This window comes from Rhinolophus sinicus, linkage group LG10 (genome assembly GCF_036562045.2).
Source record: "Rhinolophus sinicus isolate RSC01 linkage group LG10, ASM3656204v1, whole genome shotgun sequence".
NCBI lineage: Eukaryota > Metazoa > Chordata > Mammalia > Chiroptera > Rhinolophidae > Rhinolophus > Rhinolophus sinicus.
The window spans coordinates 77,893,441-77,910,322 of NC_133759.1; the positions used below are offsets into that span (position 1 = coordinate 77,893,441).

The window sequence follows — 16,882 nt, forward strand, 5'->3', positions numbered from 1 at the left end:
AACATAATCTTATGTGTTCATTATATCACAATAAAAAAGAACTCTTATCCATAACATAAAAGGAACTCCTGTAAGTCATTAAAAATGGATAACCCAATTTTTTAAAAATGTATAAAACATCTGTACAAGAGAAAGGCCAAAATTCATTTGAAAATTTGCTAAAGCTAATTGGACATCAGGGCAATACCCACCCACCAGGCTGGCTAAAACTTAAGCCTCAAAATACCACTACTTCGGCAAGAATGTAGAACTGGAACTCCCATATGCTGCATTAGGATCATATATTTTACCATCATCCGGGAAAACTATTTGGCACTACCTACTAAAGCTGAACATATGAATACCCAAGATACCACAGTTCCACTCACAGCTACACTCCAAACACAATGTAACATGTGTGCACCGAAAGGTGTGTGCTTTTGCAGCAGGAATATTGGTCGGAGCCTCAAACTGGAAACAAAAGTCTCTCAACAGCAGAATGGATAAGCATGATGTGGTACACTCAAACAATGAAACGCGCAGACCTGGTGCTAGCTGCCACATACAAGAACCTAGATGAATCTCTCAAACACAATGTTAAGTGATAGAAGACAAAAAGAGAATATAGACCCCAGCAGAACTGAATTTACTATGAAGATAATAAAGGCCCCTTAACTTGCTCAGCTTCCAAGGCCCTGAACCTAATTTTGTATTTAGAGTTTTATAGTTTATTTAAATAGGGTCCCCAAAATTGTTTAAGCTTCAGACCCTCATGAGAAACTTCTTTCCTCATGCTGTACAAAAAATAAAAAAGTCGTGGAATACATATATGAGGATACACAATGGAGTATTCAGCCATAAAAGTGAAGGAAATCCTGCCACTTACGACAGTATGGATGAAACTTGAGGGTACTATGCTAAGTGAAATAAGTCAGAGAAAGACAAGTACTATATGATCTCACTTATATGTGGAACCTTTAAAAACAACAACAAAATCCAAACTCATAAAATAAATCAGATTTGTGGTTTCCAGAGGCGAGGAACTGGGAGAAGGAGAATTGAATGAAGGTGGTCAAAAGGTACAAACTTCTAATTATAAATAACGACTAGGGATGTAATTAATGTGCAACGTGACTATAGTTAACATTGTTGTATGATATACCCAAAAGTGACGAGCAGATCCTAAGAGTTCTCACCACAAGGCAAAAAAACACTTTATAGATAAGATGACAGACGTTAACTTATTGTGGTGATCATTTCACAATTTATAAATCAAATCATTATACTGTGCACCTTAAATGTATACAGTGATGTATGTCAATTACATCTCGGTAAAACTGGGAAAAAGAATGCTGCAGAGGGTGAGAGGTAGAAATTTTAAGCAAATATATCTCATGAATACACACATTTCATGAGGGACCAGAATGTGATATTAAAAAATTATTTTAAGCTGTTGCCCAACTCAGCCTGCAGTAGGTGACTTTGCAGCCCTCCACCGTCAGAACAGAGGGGTTTCTGCCAAGGGAAGTGATCCATGGTCACAGGACATATATGTGATACTATGTTTAAACTCTGAAGTTCTGCATTTGACTTCTGGTCTTACTAGCTGCATGACCTTGGGCAAAGCGCTCACCTTCCCAGGCCTTAGATGCCTCATCAGGAAATGCGACTAAGGCGAGGGAAGTCCACATTAAACAAGGGGCTGAGAGAGAAGGCGGTCAAACCCTGCAAGACAAGCCCTTCCTTCCTTCCTGGTTCTCTGCAGTCCATCCAGGGGTACTTTAGGTCCGCAGCTGTCTTGTGAGATGTCAGCACATTCAAATCATAGTAATTATGCCCTAAGTTTTTCATAAAGCCTGTAGCCTGGGATTATGCCCCTTCCTAACTTTTTGGTACTAAAACGCCCTTTCTTTTATGATGAACTAATGATGGTAGGAGGTAGCTTCTTTTCATATTCTAACTTGGCGGGAGGGGGAGGAAGGTAGCAAGAAAAACTCTGCCAATCTCCAAAATGACTGACTTTTTAGAAGTTTATATTGTTCTACAAATCCCAAAGCTCCCATGTATTATACACACACCCAACTTTGTTTTCAGCAGCAGAAAACCCATGAGGTCAGAGTCAGTGGGAGACATATTTAAGAACTGGAGAACTGAGTATCCAAAAAGGCTTACTACGTAAAATCGACCCAAGCTTACCTATGCTGTGTCTTTCACTCTGATGTTTGAACTGCCAAAAATCTCATTACAAAGCCAGCAGAATCTTACAAGGATGGCAGCTTCTTAAAAGAACCAATCCCTTTCTTTGGCATCTTTACCAGAACACTCATCACTCAATTTGCAACTTAAATATTTATTTCTCAGAAAAGAGGTGCTCTACCAAAATCATCTTGGGCTTTGCCAGGCGGTAAGGAGCAAGCCTGTCTTCATGATCCAGGAGGGTGATTTTCTATGGGGTGGGGGCAGTTGGAATGTTGGTACTAATAAGTGTTTGGTTGAAAAATCCTAGGTGAGATAACTGTTCATCCAAATTCTTTGGCAAAAAACTATCTTCTTGTAGATTCCCTAAATATTATCCTAGGACTCCTAGTATTATAAATACTCTGACCTGGGGGATTCAGGCATTTGAAACTTTATCTTGAGAAAGGTCCCAGGCTTCCCTGACCACCAAAGGTGTCCATTATGGACACGGTAGGGTCCTCACATGAAAACTCGGTCCCGTTCTCTGTGGGAGGAGTCAGGCGTGCTCCCACCTCAGGCCCACTTGCTGCACCTCTGTCAGGAGCTCTCTCTTCCCAGTCACTTGAATGCCCAGATACCTTACTCCCTCAGGTCTCCATTCAGGTGTCACCTTCCCAGAGAAGGCTCACCTGACCGCCTATGGAAAATAACACCGCCTACGCCATCACTCCACTTTATTTTTGTCATAGCACCTGCTCGCCACTCCCCAACCTTCTGGAATGTCTCTGTCCCCCTCACTAGCTCAGAGCTCACTGAGCACGGGAGGCAGGCAAGGGCCTTTTGTTCAGTGCTATACCCCACTACTGAGAACAGTAACGAGCACGTGTAGACTTCATAAATACTGGTCCCATGAATGCATCTTCTTTAAACAACTCGGTGAGAAACATGACAAAAATGAGGTGGCTTTTGAAATTTCTTAATGGAAAAAATGCTCTCTGTGTGAGCAACAGCCATTACAGTTGAAAATAGACTGCCCCGCGGTTTAGCTTGAAGACGTTATCTTACAGAAACTCTTGTCCATGAGCACAGACCCACATACAGTGATGGTCTCTGTGGTACTGCCTGTCAGAGTGCATGCCAGAAACAACCAGAAGTCCGTTGGTAGAGAACTGGGGACACTGGTTTGGCACACCATGGAAGTAACGAGAGTCACACTATGAAACACTCAGCAGCTCTACATGCCCAGACATGGCAGCACTCTGCTAAGGCAACAGCAGCAGCTGTTAACATTTGTGCCAGACATTGCTATAAGCACTTTACATGTACTCTCTCTTAAGGTTCCCAACCACCCTGTGTTATAGCTCCATTTTACAGATAAGGAAACTGAGCTACCAGAGAGGTCAAGTCACTTCCCAAGGTCACACAGCCAGGAAATGGCAGAACTCGAATACAAAGCCAGCTGTGCTGGCACCCTTAATTACTATGCCACCCTGCAAATACAGTGGGTAACATGATTTATATACATATATATTTTTAAGGTAGAGAGGATGGGGAAGGCTTTACATATTATATGCTTTTACATGCATACTTTCTGCAAGGATACATAAAAACTCATTACAGAGCCTGCTCTAGAGAGAAGTCGGGGGACTGTGGTAGGAGTGAGATTTTATTACTACGTACTGTTTTGTACCATGCAGATTCTTACCATATCACCTAGTCAAAAACACATTATGGGAATATTCATAGTCACTGAATTTTAAGGCTGGGATGGACCCAGTCATTTTATTGGGAGAGGTGTAAACTGAGGCACAGACGTGCCTGAGGCCACCCAAGTAGGAAGGCAAAACCCTAAGGCACTGCCAGGGCCCCACACTCCTCGCCCCGTGGGTTCTGTTGCCTTTTCTATTCTCTCACCATTTCCACTATAGCTGACTCAGCTGTCACAACTGGAGACTTTCAAAAGCTTCCAATTACGTAGAATTGGGGGGAAAATTATGATTTGGAATTCAAGTGTTGACACTTGAAAAATACCAAGTCCCTTTCACTACAAGTGCTTTAGCATGTTACTAAGGCTTTCTCTGCAAGTCTCTGGAAAGGTTATTTTCAGAACATTCCACTTAAACGTGGAGATGCAGGGTTCTCCACTGTTTCTGGGAGCTGACACCACAATTTACATTAAACAAATGTTTTGAAAATTAGCTGTTCACGGTTCCAATTTCAGCATCCCCCAGGGTTTAATGTTAGCCAAATACTCATACAGTAAGCAGACAATGTGTTTTATTGTGTGGAAGAAAAACAGACCACCATAACAGACTTCCTGCTTTTGTAATCAAGGGAAATGTTGAGTGTTCGAGTGATTATTGGCATATGGTTATTAGAAACACTGAATTCCAAATATAGCTACTAGGAGCTAGACACACACACACACACACACACACACACACACACACACACACACACACACACACCTTCTATATTTCAAGTCCAAAGAGAAAGAAAAAGCCCTCCTAATTTTTGGTCAATTGGGAAGTTCAGAAAGTCATCAGCCCAAACTACTAGGGGAAGAATCGGGTGAGAGGGAGCAGGGTTCAGCCCAGCGTTGTTGGACACACTGGAGTCAAAAAGGCTGCTCACACATCAACGAGCAGGGGTTCTGAAGGATGGAGCGCCATGGCTCTGGCCACGGCTACAGGAAGGCGAGGCTGAGGGACTTGTACCTGCCCTGCTGGCCCCCAGTGCCCAGCACAAGGGGCCTTGCTCTGGGGGCAGCCAGCTCCCTGGGTCCGTCATCAAGAGATGACAGATTTGGCATCTTCACCTTCCGTTTTAACATTTAAAAACGGTTGCACAGGCCCTTTCCCTGCCTTCCTCATCCTGCTCCTCCCAACTACAAATGTTGAAAGGGGGAAAAGAAACAGTTCAATGCGCTAATTTTATAGTTAGCAGAAATGAGAACAGTGCATTCTGCGAAATCCCCACCTGGCGCCAAGCCTTCTCCAGGACTTGTGAGCTCGGTGGACTGCAAGCGTCTGGAAATAAACTTATAGGATGCTTTTCAATATCGGGTTTCTCTCTCAAAGACCTGGAAGTGATTCAGAGCTGGGTAGAGTGGGGCGGGTGGCCTGTTGGCAAGAGGAATTTGGACTCTGTTTGTTTTCAGGGAAGCATTTGTTTGTACGCAGAAGGATGTACCAAAAAATATAGCCTCTTCCACCTGAACTAAAGAAGGCCCACAGTGTGGATGGGAGGTTAGAGGTCAGGGAAGGTGCCCCCACGTGGTGAAAGCCAGTCCGTCTGAGGCACAGACAGGCCAGGGACCTGATCTTTGGACCGGCTCAGAGGAGGGGACATGCTGGGAGCGTGGCTCCAGGTCAGGGCTCCTGGAGCCTGTCCTGGGAGGTGACCTCACCATGTCACTCTGGTGCGAGGCTTTGGGCTCCAGTAGAAAGAACATCCTGAAATGGCAACCTTAGACCCCATGAGGCATTTCCAAGTTTTTATTGAAGGTCTTACAGAATAGGGAGGACACCTTCTGCCAGATGTCATTTCCTCCTAGTCTGGCTGGAGGCCAGAAGGATGACTTCTGAGGGGCACCACAAGGCAGGGCAGCCTTAGGATTCATTTGATTAAAGACGGAGTCTTAAGTGCACCAAACCTAGTTTGTTGGCCCTGGAGCCAACTGTGTCAACAGCTGAGAGGCAGGCCCAGCGACAAAGGAACACCCTAATGAGAGGGTTTCTCTCCCCACAGAAACAGCAGCACTGAGGATCCAGCCTCAGTCCAGAAAAGACCTGAATAATGCCTCTGTGTTACTCCTTCATGAGGCAGTCATTCTAAAAAGCAAACTGCCTGGTCTGTCTCTGGAACATGCTCAGAGGAGGACACACAGCCATGGCCACACAATGTTGGTACTGAGAGTGCCAGGGGCAAGTGGGCAGCTAGCTGGCACCTCTGGGCAGGACTCCATGGCAGCTGTCCTAGGACAGGGGAGCTCCTAAACACACAGGTCCCTTCTCACAGGTGTGGGCACCCCCTGCAAGGCCAGGCACAGCATCCTCCCATCCTGACCTGCATGGCACACTCCCTACATCCCTCTTACCCCAAATGGGGGAGCCCAGTCCCCCGCATGTGTCCAGACTCTGGCCACTTGAGCAGAACTGGGCCCTCTGTAACCAGCTCCCAGATGCTCCTCCGTAGTGTCTCACCCCATCAGTGTTAGGATAAGCCTTCAGCAGGAAGGGGGCTCCTGGACCCCACCTACTCACACCTGCCCTGCTCCTCCCCACACACCACTGCCGAATCACATACCTTGGATTTCCGGGCCCCTTTCTTGCCTCCTGCTTTCTTAGACACGGGCTTCTTCTGGGACGGCGACTTGGCCTTTTTGGCAGGGGGTGGTGTGATGATGGCTTCCAATTTCCCTTTGGATCCTCGTTTCTTTGCTAGCAACTCGGGGTGGATGTTTGGTAACACGCCGCCACTGGCTATGGTGACTCCTTTTAGCAGCTTGTGGAAAAACCAAAGTGGCAGATGGTGAGCCAGACCACCCTGCCCTTGGCCTTGAAGAAGTCAGCCCTGCCCACCCATGCTCTGGATTTTGGCTGGTAGGGCTCCTCTCTCCATGGCATCTACACGATGCTGACAAGACCCAGACTCACTACACAGGGAGCAAATCTTCAGAGTCCAAGCCACACACCTTATTTCCTCCCCAACCCCAAGCAGGCATCCAGGAAAACCACCACGGGGAGGGGGACAGGGAAGCTGCTAATAGTCCAAAATGCAGTCCATGCTTTTGATAGCCAGCCAAACACCAACCTCCCTTTGCACAGACAGCTCTGTCTCTCGGGGTGCATGAGTGCCTGCTCAGGTGTCTGGGGTGGGGGCGGCTAGGAGAGCCCCATACCTGATTTAGCTCTTCATCGTTGGCCACAGCCAGCAGGATGTGCCGGGGCGTGACCCGTCCCTTCTTGTTGTCTCTCGCTGCATTGCCAGCCAGCTCCAGAATCTCCGCTGTGGGGAGCAAAGGGGAAGAGCATAAGGTCAGAGCATCCGAGGATCGCGGGCATCCTCCTGGCCCCCACTCACGGTGCCGGGAATGGGCGCAGGCAGCGGCTTCACGAGGCAGCTATGCTGAGGTGCAAAGCTGCAGGCGGTCTGCCCGGCACACTTTGAGTGGAGTCGCAGAGGTGCTGAGTCAAACCCCTGGTCCAACCCTTTTGTTTTGGTGATAAAGACACAGAGGATTAGAGAGAAGGGACCAGCTAAAGGTCCCTCAGTAAGAAGGGGCAGGGCTGAGACTTGAACCTATTTCCCAGAATGGGGCTGCCTGCAGTCGGCAGCCAAACGTCACCAGGACCAACCCCGAGGAGACAATGGTGTGGCCCCCAAGACTGAACGTGCATCCTGAGCAACAGGTCATGCCTGGGTATATGGGGCTTCAGGGGGCGGGGGCACATTACAGGTGCTGAGTAAGTCTCTGCGGATGGAGTCCATGTTGAATGCCTGCACATTCGCATTCAAAACTAGAAGGATCTGCCTGGACTCTGCACAGTCAGCGTCATAAAAACATAAAACGGAAGAGGTGGGGTGTAGCAGGTGAAAAGAGGCTACAGAGACATAACAACCAAATACAATGTGTCAATCTGCCATTGGATCCTTATTATAAAACAAGCTAAAAATGTCATTTTGGAGACAACAGAGATTTGATTAGACAGCGGGTGCCAAAAAAAATGTATACACATTTTAAGCAAGGAAAAAAACTGTATTAAAATTGTAATACTTAGTATATACCGATAATCAGAGGTATACATTTTTTTGGCACCCTAGTAGACTGACTATCAGACACTAGCGGATTATTAATTTTCTTGGGTGTGACAAAGGTGTTAACACTCTGTAGGGGACATCCTGTTCTTAGGACACACGTGCTGAAGTATTTAGAGGTGAAGTGTCTTGATATCTGCGATTTACTCTCAGATAATTCTGAAAAGTCTACAGAGTAGAGCAATTATGGTGAAATGTTGACAGTTGTTAAATCTAGGTGTACAATGTAAGAGCATTCCTCTTTCAGCATTCCATAAATTTGGCATTTTTCAAAATTAAAAAAAATAAACCATAGTAGGATATGAGCCTACCCCCTATCTGGTGCTAAGTAGCGTTTATTCACCTGTCTTTTGGGGCAGGCTCTCACAGGACAGAAAGACACCACAGCACCAAAGATGGGGAAATGAGAAGTGACCTCTGTTTCCTCCTTGGGGGCACAGTTCTGGTCACTGTCAATCTCATCCCCTCATTTCCTGATGAGAAACACAGACTGTCTCAAAGTGTATCTTACATGCCCATTTCTGCCATGGCTCTGCTGTCACGTCCTTCGAGTCCACCCCACTGGGCCCAGCTGAAGTCGGACCTCTTCCTGGTACTAAACAATTTCTAATATTTAGGTTATGTTGCAAACACTAGATGTCTCTGGCAAAGTCAAAATTCAGAATCATTTAAAATAGCAAAAAAATTCTAGCTACATGAAAATTAGGTGTTTAAAATTTGTAATATTACAGGTATTCCTTGTTAAGGCAATAGCTGAACCCAATGTGAAAACTGCTCTGTGTATAAAGCTGAAAAGCTGCTTGGCTACTCCTGCAAACTCTCATGTTGGTGGGGATGAAAAATCAGTCCTACCTTGAACACCAGGTTCCTCCCCTAACTCCACGGCAGGAATTCACTTACTCGGTAATCGCCACACTGAGGACAATCACTTACTCGGTAATCACAGGACACCAGTGGCACCTGCCTGCTCCATGCTCCGAGGCCACAGAGTCCCCCACCATGGAACTCACATGTGAAAGTCACTGGAGTGAGGCCCGTGAAAGAAGGGGAGACAATCAGGACCTCTCTGACGTTCACCCGTTAGTTTCAACAGAGCTGTTCCCCCTACAGCCTGTAGTTTCACTGAAGCTTCCCTACAGGTGGTCGTGGCAGTGAGTCCCAGTGCCCCACAGAGACGGTTCTGTCTTAGCCAAGCAGAAAAGGGTGCTTGGGATGCCTACAAGACATGACCTTAGGCCTCAGGTGCCCTGAATGTGGAAATGCCTGCCTGGCCAGCCCAGCCTGCCTTTCCTTCTATGTTCACGGAGCAGGTAGCACACCTGCAATGCTCTTGCCCTGACCCCCGGCTGGTAGGGAGCCAAAGCAGGGGTCTGACCTGACGTGAGCACAGACCTGGGAGCGAGGGCACAGGAAGGAGAGCCAGCCACAGCTGTCACTGGGCTGGAGCCTGTGCAGTGCGGCACGAAGGCTGGAGAGGGGCAGCTGGCAGAGCAGAGCTGGTGCCCACTTGGCTGACTTCCTAGCCTCCACCATCCCACCCCCTCCCCAGCCTTCCCCCAGTTTCTGAGGCCACTGGGAAGCATGTAAGGGCCAACAGTATCTGGAGAGCCAGAATATACAGGAGTCAGGAGGATTACAAGCTTTTCCCCATAATGTGCTAAGAATGCTTCACCTGGCAGAGAGAGGGAAGGAGGGTGGGAGGGAGGAGGGGGCGGGGGAGAGAGATAGAGAGTGAGGGAGGGATGAAGAGAGAGAGAGAGAGAGAGAGAGAGAGAGAGAGAACAACCCACAGTGATGCCCTAAGCGCATGCCTGTGGCAAGAAGATAATTTGAAATTCAGTTTCTCAGGAAAGTGGAGAGGGCCTGTTTCCTCTTCCTGCCTGGAGTGTTAGTGGAAGGCTCTCCCCATGAGAGGCACAGTGGCTGCTGGTGGGATACAGGAGAGGAGGGATGTGGTCTTTACATTTTCGGCAGTGATGCTCTGTTTTTGTGCAGGGGAGATGGTGGTGCTGGGTGCAAAGACCTGGAGGGCGAGAAGGGGTCACCAGAACCCTGAGCGTTTGGCCCCGATTTGGGTAGCAGACAGGAAGTATGTAACACAAGGAAGTAAAGCCAAGGAGTGATCTGTAAGTAGCACCCATGGCTGAGAAACCTGAAGAGCAATTCTCCAAGAATTCCCCGACTTCTGTGAGCTTTTTTGCTTTTTATTTTTCCCCCTGAACTCTCACTTTGTGGCTGAAACTTCCAATGGCTTGAGCTTCTCCACTTGGGAAATCGTCAGGACTGTGCTCACTTACTGCTACCACGTTTCCCCGAAAATAAGACCTAGCTGGACAATCAGGTCTAATGCGTCTTTTGGAGCAAAAATTAGTACAAGACCTGGTATATATTATGTTATGTTATATTATATTATATTACATTACATTATATTACATTATAAGACCTGGTCTTATATTATAGTTAAATAAGACCGGGTCTTACATTAATTTTTGCTCCACAAGAGCATCAGAGCCGATTGTCCAGCGAGGTCTTATTTCCGGGGAAACACCATCATTCTGTGGGTTGGGGCTGCCAGCCTGGATCCAGCTGGGAGTGACCATGAGGTGGCTGTGGAAGGCTGAGGGAGGTGTGTGCAGTGCAATGAGCCGTGTTTCGCTCGGGCCATTCTGCTGCCTGCTTCACCAAGGAGCCAGAAAATCCAGGGCCCTTCCTTTTTGGAAAACCCCAGCTTACCTTCGAACAGCCCTCAGCCCTGTGGGGAGGGAGGGGAGCTGTGCCAAGTGGGGAAAACAAGGAGGGGCACAGCTCCACACTCCTGCTAGTTGAGCAAGAGCCTTATCTTCTGTTCACTCTCGCCTGTTTGCCAGAGGGACAGTTACCATAGCAACTCCTTCCTCAAGGGACACACGCAGAAGACAGAGCACCTCAGAGACACACCTTGTATGAGGAGTGTGTGCCCTGCCCCGCCCCGCCCCTACATTGCAGCAGGCAGAGGGCTGCCACAGCCCAGGAAGATGGAGGACGCACTCTGACTGCTACCCTGTTTCTCCGAAAACAAGACCTAGCCAGACAGTCAGCCCTAATGCGTCTTTTGGAGCAAAACTTAATATAAGACCCAGTCTATATTATGTTATGTTATATTATATTATATTACATTACATTATATTACATTATAAGACCTGGTCTTATATTATAGTTAAATAAGACCGGGTCTTACATTAATTTTTGCTCCACAAGAGCATCAGAGCCGATTGTCCAGCGAGGTCTTATTTCCGGGGAAACACCATCATTCTGTGGGTTGGGGCTGCCAGCCTGGATCCAGCTGGGAGTGACCATGAGGTGGCTGTGGAAGGCTGAGGGAGGTGTGTGCAGTGCAATGAGCCGTGTTTCGCTCGGGCCATTCTGCTGCCTGCTTCACCAAGGAGCCAGAAAATCCAGGGCCCTTCCTTTTTGGAAAACCCCAGCTTACCTTCGAACAGCCCTCAGCCCTGTGGGGAGGGAGGGGAGCTGTGCCAAGTGGGGAAAACAAGGAGGGGCACAGCTCCACACTCCTGCTAGTTGAGCAAGAGCCTTATCTTCTGTTCACTCTCGCCTGTTTGCCAGAGGGACAGTTACCATAGCAACTCCTTCCTCAAGGGACACACGCAGAAGACAGAGCACCTCAGAGACACACCTTGTATGAGGAGTGTGTGCCCTGCCCCGCCCCGCCCCTACATTGCAGCAGGCAGAGGGCTGCCACAGCCCAGGAAGATGGAGGACGCACTCTGACTGCTACCCTGTTTCTCCGAAAACAAGACCTAGCCAGACAGTCAGCCCTAATGCGTCTTTTGGAGCAAAACTTAATATAAGACCCAGTCTTATAGTAAAGTAATAGCTAGCATTATATATTATATTCTGTCATGTTATATTATGTTATATTATATTATACCCAGTCTTATAGTAAAATAAGACCAGGTCTTATATTAATCTTTGCTCCAAAAGATGCAGGAGAGTTGATTGTCCAGCTAGGTCTTATTTTTGGGGCAAGATGGTAACAAAAGCAGGAACCCAGAAATGAACTCACGCTTTGCCAAGTACGCAGTAATACCCACCCTGTCATCCTGGTCTAGGTGTGGAAGCAGAGATCATCAAGGCTTCCCTGGAGAAGGGAGGGCTGCCTGCTGCAGGAGACAGGGAGGTGCAAAATGCCTGCACTGGACAAGATGGAACACTCCCCCCATCCGCCCTCCAGGGCCTGCTCCAAGGAGGGAGCGAGGGTGCTGGCTGGGAGGAATTAGGGCAGGGCACAGCCACCAGAGATTTACTGATTAAGCTTCCTTCCTAGTAAGTGATCCTGAGCTTGGTCATGGAAGGCCAGGCTCCGGGCCAGCCACTGCGCCCCGAGCCCCCTGGCATGGGCCCCCCACCAGCAAGGGGGCTGCCTCCTGGGCTGGGCCAGAGCCAGCTTCAGCTCTGCTGCAATGGGATGGACACCACACCTACCCACAGGGAGGGTTTCCTGCACTTGATGTAGCTTGTGCTTTGCAAGGTTTTATGCATCTCTGAAACGTTTACCGCTGACTGGCTTAAGAGAACAGGAATCCTGAGCAAGAGAAGCAGGAAAGCACCAGATCTACAGATGCCAATCCTTTTCTCCACAGTTTCCAGAGCGCAACTCTTGCATCCGCCCTTGGAGGGAGACTTCAGGAGCCACAGCCCTAGGGGCTGTAACCAAAACAAATGGAATCCATATAAAAGCACTGGAGGAAACTGGAAAGAGCAGTCAGGAGAGGAAACAGACCCCTAACCAGCTTCTCCACCTTTCAAGCCAAATCTTCCTGGCCAGTGACAGTCTCATTTTGTTACCAGTGACCGACACTGGACTGGTTTGGGGCCCAAAGCACTTGGGGTCAGCTCTGGAAAGGACCCTAAGTGTGGTTAAGGTCCCCCAATTATAAGCGCTGCCAAGGGGATAGGTTGAATGAGTAACCCTGGCTAGCTAGTGAGTGCATTTTAAAGATCTTTTTGTTTGTTTGAAGATCTAATTTGCAAGAAACCCCAGCATCTCTGGTTCCCACTCCAGTCTCTGGCAAGCCCTGGGCTGATGGCGCCATTTGTAGTTGCCTGGACCAGCGCTGCAACCTGTTCTGTCCTCAGAGCAGCAGGCGTTACAGAGGCACCCGTGGGCCCAACGTTCCCCAGACGCAGTGAGCACTGTCGTCTTAAGGCCGCTTGACAAGATTCTCACAGCCTTGAATAATGGCATTATTTGGCAGCCTTTCCAGCTACAGACCAGCTGTCTGAATGTGAATACCTTTGACAGGTCTACTTTCCAAGTTCACCCAGAGACCAAAGGCTTAGAGTCTCCCCCCCCCCCCCAAACATCTTGAACTGAACCATATCTGTTGTACTGAAGCATTCTGTCTATCTTCCTTTGGGGAGATGAAGTCATGGTTTGCAGAATTAGACTCCTAACAGCTAACAGGTGATGTATGGAGGCTGCGCCAAATTCTAAACACAAACCTTGCAAAGGAGAGTCAGGGGCTTCTACTGAGCTGTTTGAAGCGTCTCCTCTAACAAAAGAAATATTGAAAATAACAAGCAGAAATCAAAGAAAAGCCAATGTTCACGTAATCCCAAGGAGAAAACAGATATTTGCTACAAAGCCAACAACATGACAAGGAATCTGTTTATTGTATTTCTTTAGACTCATCAGGCTTCCATCAGCAGTTCACAGAGTTCAGAACTGTTATCCACCTTCCCTGAAGGCTTTAACCCAATCAACCCCAATCGGAGAGTGAGCGCTAAAGAGTTTCCTGTGGCCTGACTGCACCAGGGTCCTTCAATTCCCTCCTGCCCAGAACCCACTGGCCCACACCCCGCCTTTTCAGGAGATGAGTGGCAGGGTCTGAAGCCTGCTGAGCTCCGGGCCCAGGCTGGTGGCCACAGCACGGCTCTCCAGTCTGCCTGTCCCAGCGGCCTCCCAGGAACCAGAGATTCCACACAGAAAATAAAACCGACGGCCGTAATCGAGGGTGGCGTTTTCTATGCACAGTATAAGGTATTTCTTTTTTAAGAAAGAGTCATTCTGTTGCTTTTCTGCAGATGTTCCAAATTGGACACGTTTGTCCATTGCTGTTGAAGCCCCCATTACAGACCCCGTGCCCCTAAGGACCCGTGAGCCACAGGTCTGGGGTCAGCATCTGATCCGGTCTCCCACCTTCCCCACAAACTCTCCCAACGAGATAGAAACATGGCTTACTTGGGGAGTTTCTCAAGTCAGCTAATTGTTTTTCATATTTCAATGTAAAAAATAACTTTGCATTATACACATTCACAAAGAGGAGATATTAGGATTCTTGGCAAACATTACCTTCACCTAACCCACCAGCCCAGTGCATGAAGACCTTCCCTTTCAGGAAAGCCTTTCTCTACCTTCCCCAAATCTCTAGCGCTTCTGTGTAAGCTCACCTCCTTGGTCTGTCTTCAGCGGAGGGCAGTGGTTACAACTGGGGGCCTGCTGTCAGACAGCCTGCACCCCAGGTGTGCACCCCAGCTCCCGCACCTAGCTGCGAGGCTCGGCAAGACATACCTGAACCTCGCTCAGTTTCCCATTCTATAAAAGGGGGGGTGATAATTGAGGTCACATCTAGGCTTATGAGGATTAATGAGTTACCAAGTTACATGCTATCCATGAGGCCACAACCATACACTTTATCTTTTAAAAAGTATAGCAGGCTTGATTTCCAGGGGAAGAAAACTAGACTTGCTTTTCCTCAGTTCCCTTTATCAAAATAACTGATGGCTGGCTGGGTAGATGGATGTGCATGAGAGCAAGAGGAGGAGAAAAGCAATATAGAAAACCTCCCCCCATAGTTTACTCTTTGCTGTTACACTTAACAGTTTACATGTGTTTGAAAAATGCACTTGAACCCGCTTAACCTCAGCGCTGCCAGACGTGCGCTGATGGAACACAGCACCCAGGGGGGCCCCACAGGCAGTCTCTGCCTTGCGATGGGGTCTGGGGCTTTTGTGTGACCCCAGCAGGGTGTGCCATGCACGGCAGGGGCAGCACCAAAGCCAGCTGCTGAGGCAGCACAAGTCAAGGCCTCAGGAAGGAAGGTGGAAGGAGGAGGTGCCTTGGGAGGGCACAGAGAAACCTGCTGTAACCCAGGGCCCGGCTGACAGCTGGCCAAGGCCCTCTGCCCCACCCGTCACTTGCTTTCAAGGACTCTAAATTAAAATACAAGGAAATGGTTAATATGTATGTTTGTTTTGATATGGAAAATCACAGCCATTTGTTCTTAATTCATCTCAGGAAGGGGTGAGCAATCAGAGATGTCTGCTGAAATGAAATGATTTGAAGAGTGTAATGTGAAGAGGAAACTCACTCAAAGAGCCCTGACATGGTGCCGGTTCCCAGATGGACTCTGAAAAGGGGAAACAAGTTGCAGAAGGGCGTGTGTGGTGGGCTGCCACCGTGCGGGGAGCAGAGGCTATACCTGTCATCCATGCTTACACATCCTTCATGGAGACGTGGCAAGGCTCTGCGTCCTGGGAGTGCATCGGGGCTAGATCAGAGGGACACAGTTTGCTCCACCCTCTTGTGTGCTGTTTATCTTGTGCACAGTTTATCTTTCCAAAATGTAAAAAGTAAAATGAAAACACAGTAAATGAGAAGAGGCCGCTATGCGGTACCCACCCGTTTGGCTTTTGCAACTACATGTCCCAAGCCCCCTCCTGCCCTGACACCTGTCCCAGCCTGCTTAGTCCTGCTTCTTGAAGAAAGCTCTGAGCACATGAAGACTTCTGTAGTTCTTTTCATGACTGATTATTTTTAGAGCAATGTGAGTGTGTCACAGTTGGGGAGGCCCACAAGAGGGAATGCCACTCCTGAGGTTATCTGTAATAGCCCAGCCCAGGCCCAATCTGCCCAAGTTCATTCCCAATGTCGAGGGCCACTTGTCTAGAGGTTTGCCCAGGCTCTCTCACCCAGGATTCCACCTCCCCTTCGCTAAGGGGGCAGTGAAGAGACACCAGGCAAAAAGCTTCTGGCCCTGCCATCCACCCTCCGCGCTGCTGAGAGATACGAACCCCCAACACCCAACCAGGCACTGCCCACCCCCTCCGAGGATTCTGGCTCCTCATGGCAGCCCTCAGGCCACCTCTCGCCATGAGTGCTTTTTCCCCAGGACCTCACTTATCCTGTTGCTGCTACAGCCAGCACCTCCGACCTGATCAGACTGCCCCTTCCCTAGAGCCAGCACACGTCACTCCACGGCCATCACCCCTCTTCTGCTCATACCCACCTCCTTCCTAAACTTTCCTCCTTCCTGTCAGTGATGACTTGTCCTTCCAGGCTCCTCCCTGAAGGACCTCTGTCCTTGGTCCACGCCAGGCCACAGGCTTGTCTCCAGCCTTTACAGCCCACGTCTGATATGCCCTTTGGTGATCCCCTGGGCCCCTCAGGGCCTGCCCTGTCAGGAGTCCATGCTGGCTCCTCAGCCAGGCTGTGGCTCCGTCGAGGACAGGACCAGCCTTGGAAGACTGGGCACGTACCATCCTCTTGAGACATCCACTGAAGAGAAAGGAGATGTAACATGGACAGAGTGGCCCTGAGTCCCAGGCCTCTCCTTCTCACTGCTGAGGTCTCAGCTCTAATAGCGAGCCTGAAGGAAACGCTCTTCTAGAGATGGGTTACGGGGCTGAGTGACTTCGGAGAAATTATTCAAACTCTCAAAGCCTCAGTTTCCTCCTAAGCAAAATAGGTGGTTTGAAGAGTCAGCGAGTTACTAAATGTGAAGCATGTGCTCAGTGCCTGGCACACAGTAAGTGCTCAATAGATGACAGATGTTTTATTAAATTGCTCTGTCTTTGCCTAGCACTCAAAACACCACCACAATTACAACAAGCCACAATCTGAATC

General features: G+C 48.6%; 1 protein-coding gene across 4 annotated transcripts in view; it reads right to left on the minus strand.

Moving 5' to 3' along the window:
• Positions 1-16,882, minus strand: part of MACROH2A1 (macroH2A.1 histone) — a 79,890-nt gene that overhangs the window by 40,073 nt on the left and 22,935 nt on the right. For all 4 annotated transcript variants that reach the window (XM_074313539.1, XM_074313536.1, XM_074313537.1 and 1 more), the window contains exons 3-4: positions 7,061-7,167; positions 6,466-6,663 (exon numbers count right to left, since the gene is read on the minus strand). In XM_074313539.1, the coding sequence (XP_074169640.1) occupies positions 6,466-6,663; positions 7,061-7,167 (305 nt within the window). The remainder of the gene's footprint in view (positions 1-6,465; positions 6,664-7,060; positions 7,168-16,882) is intronic.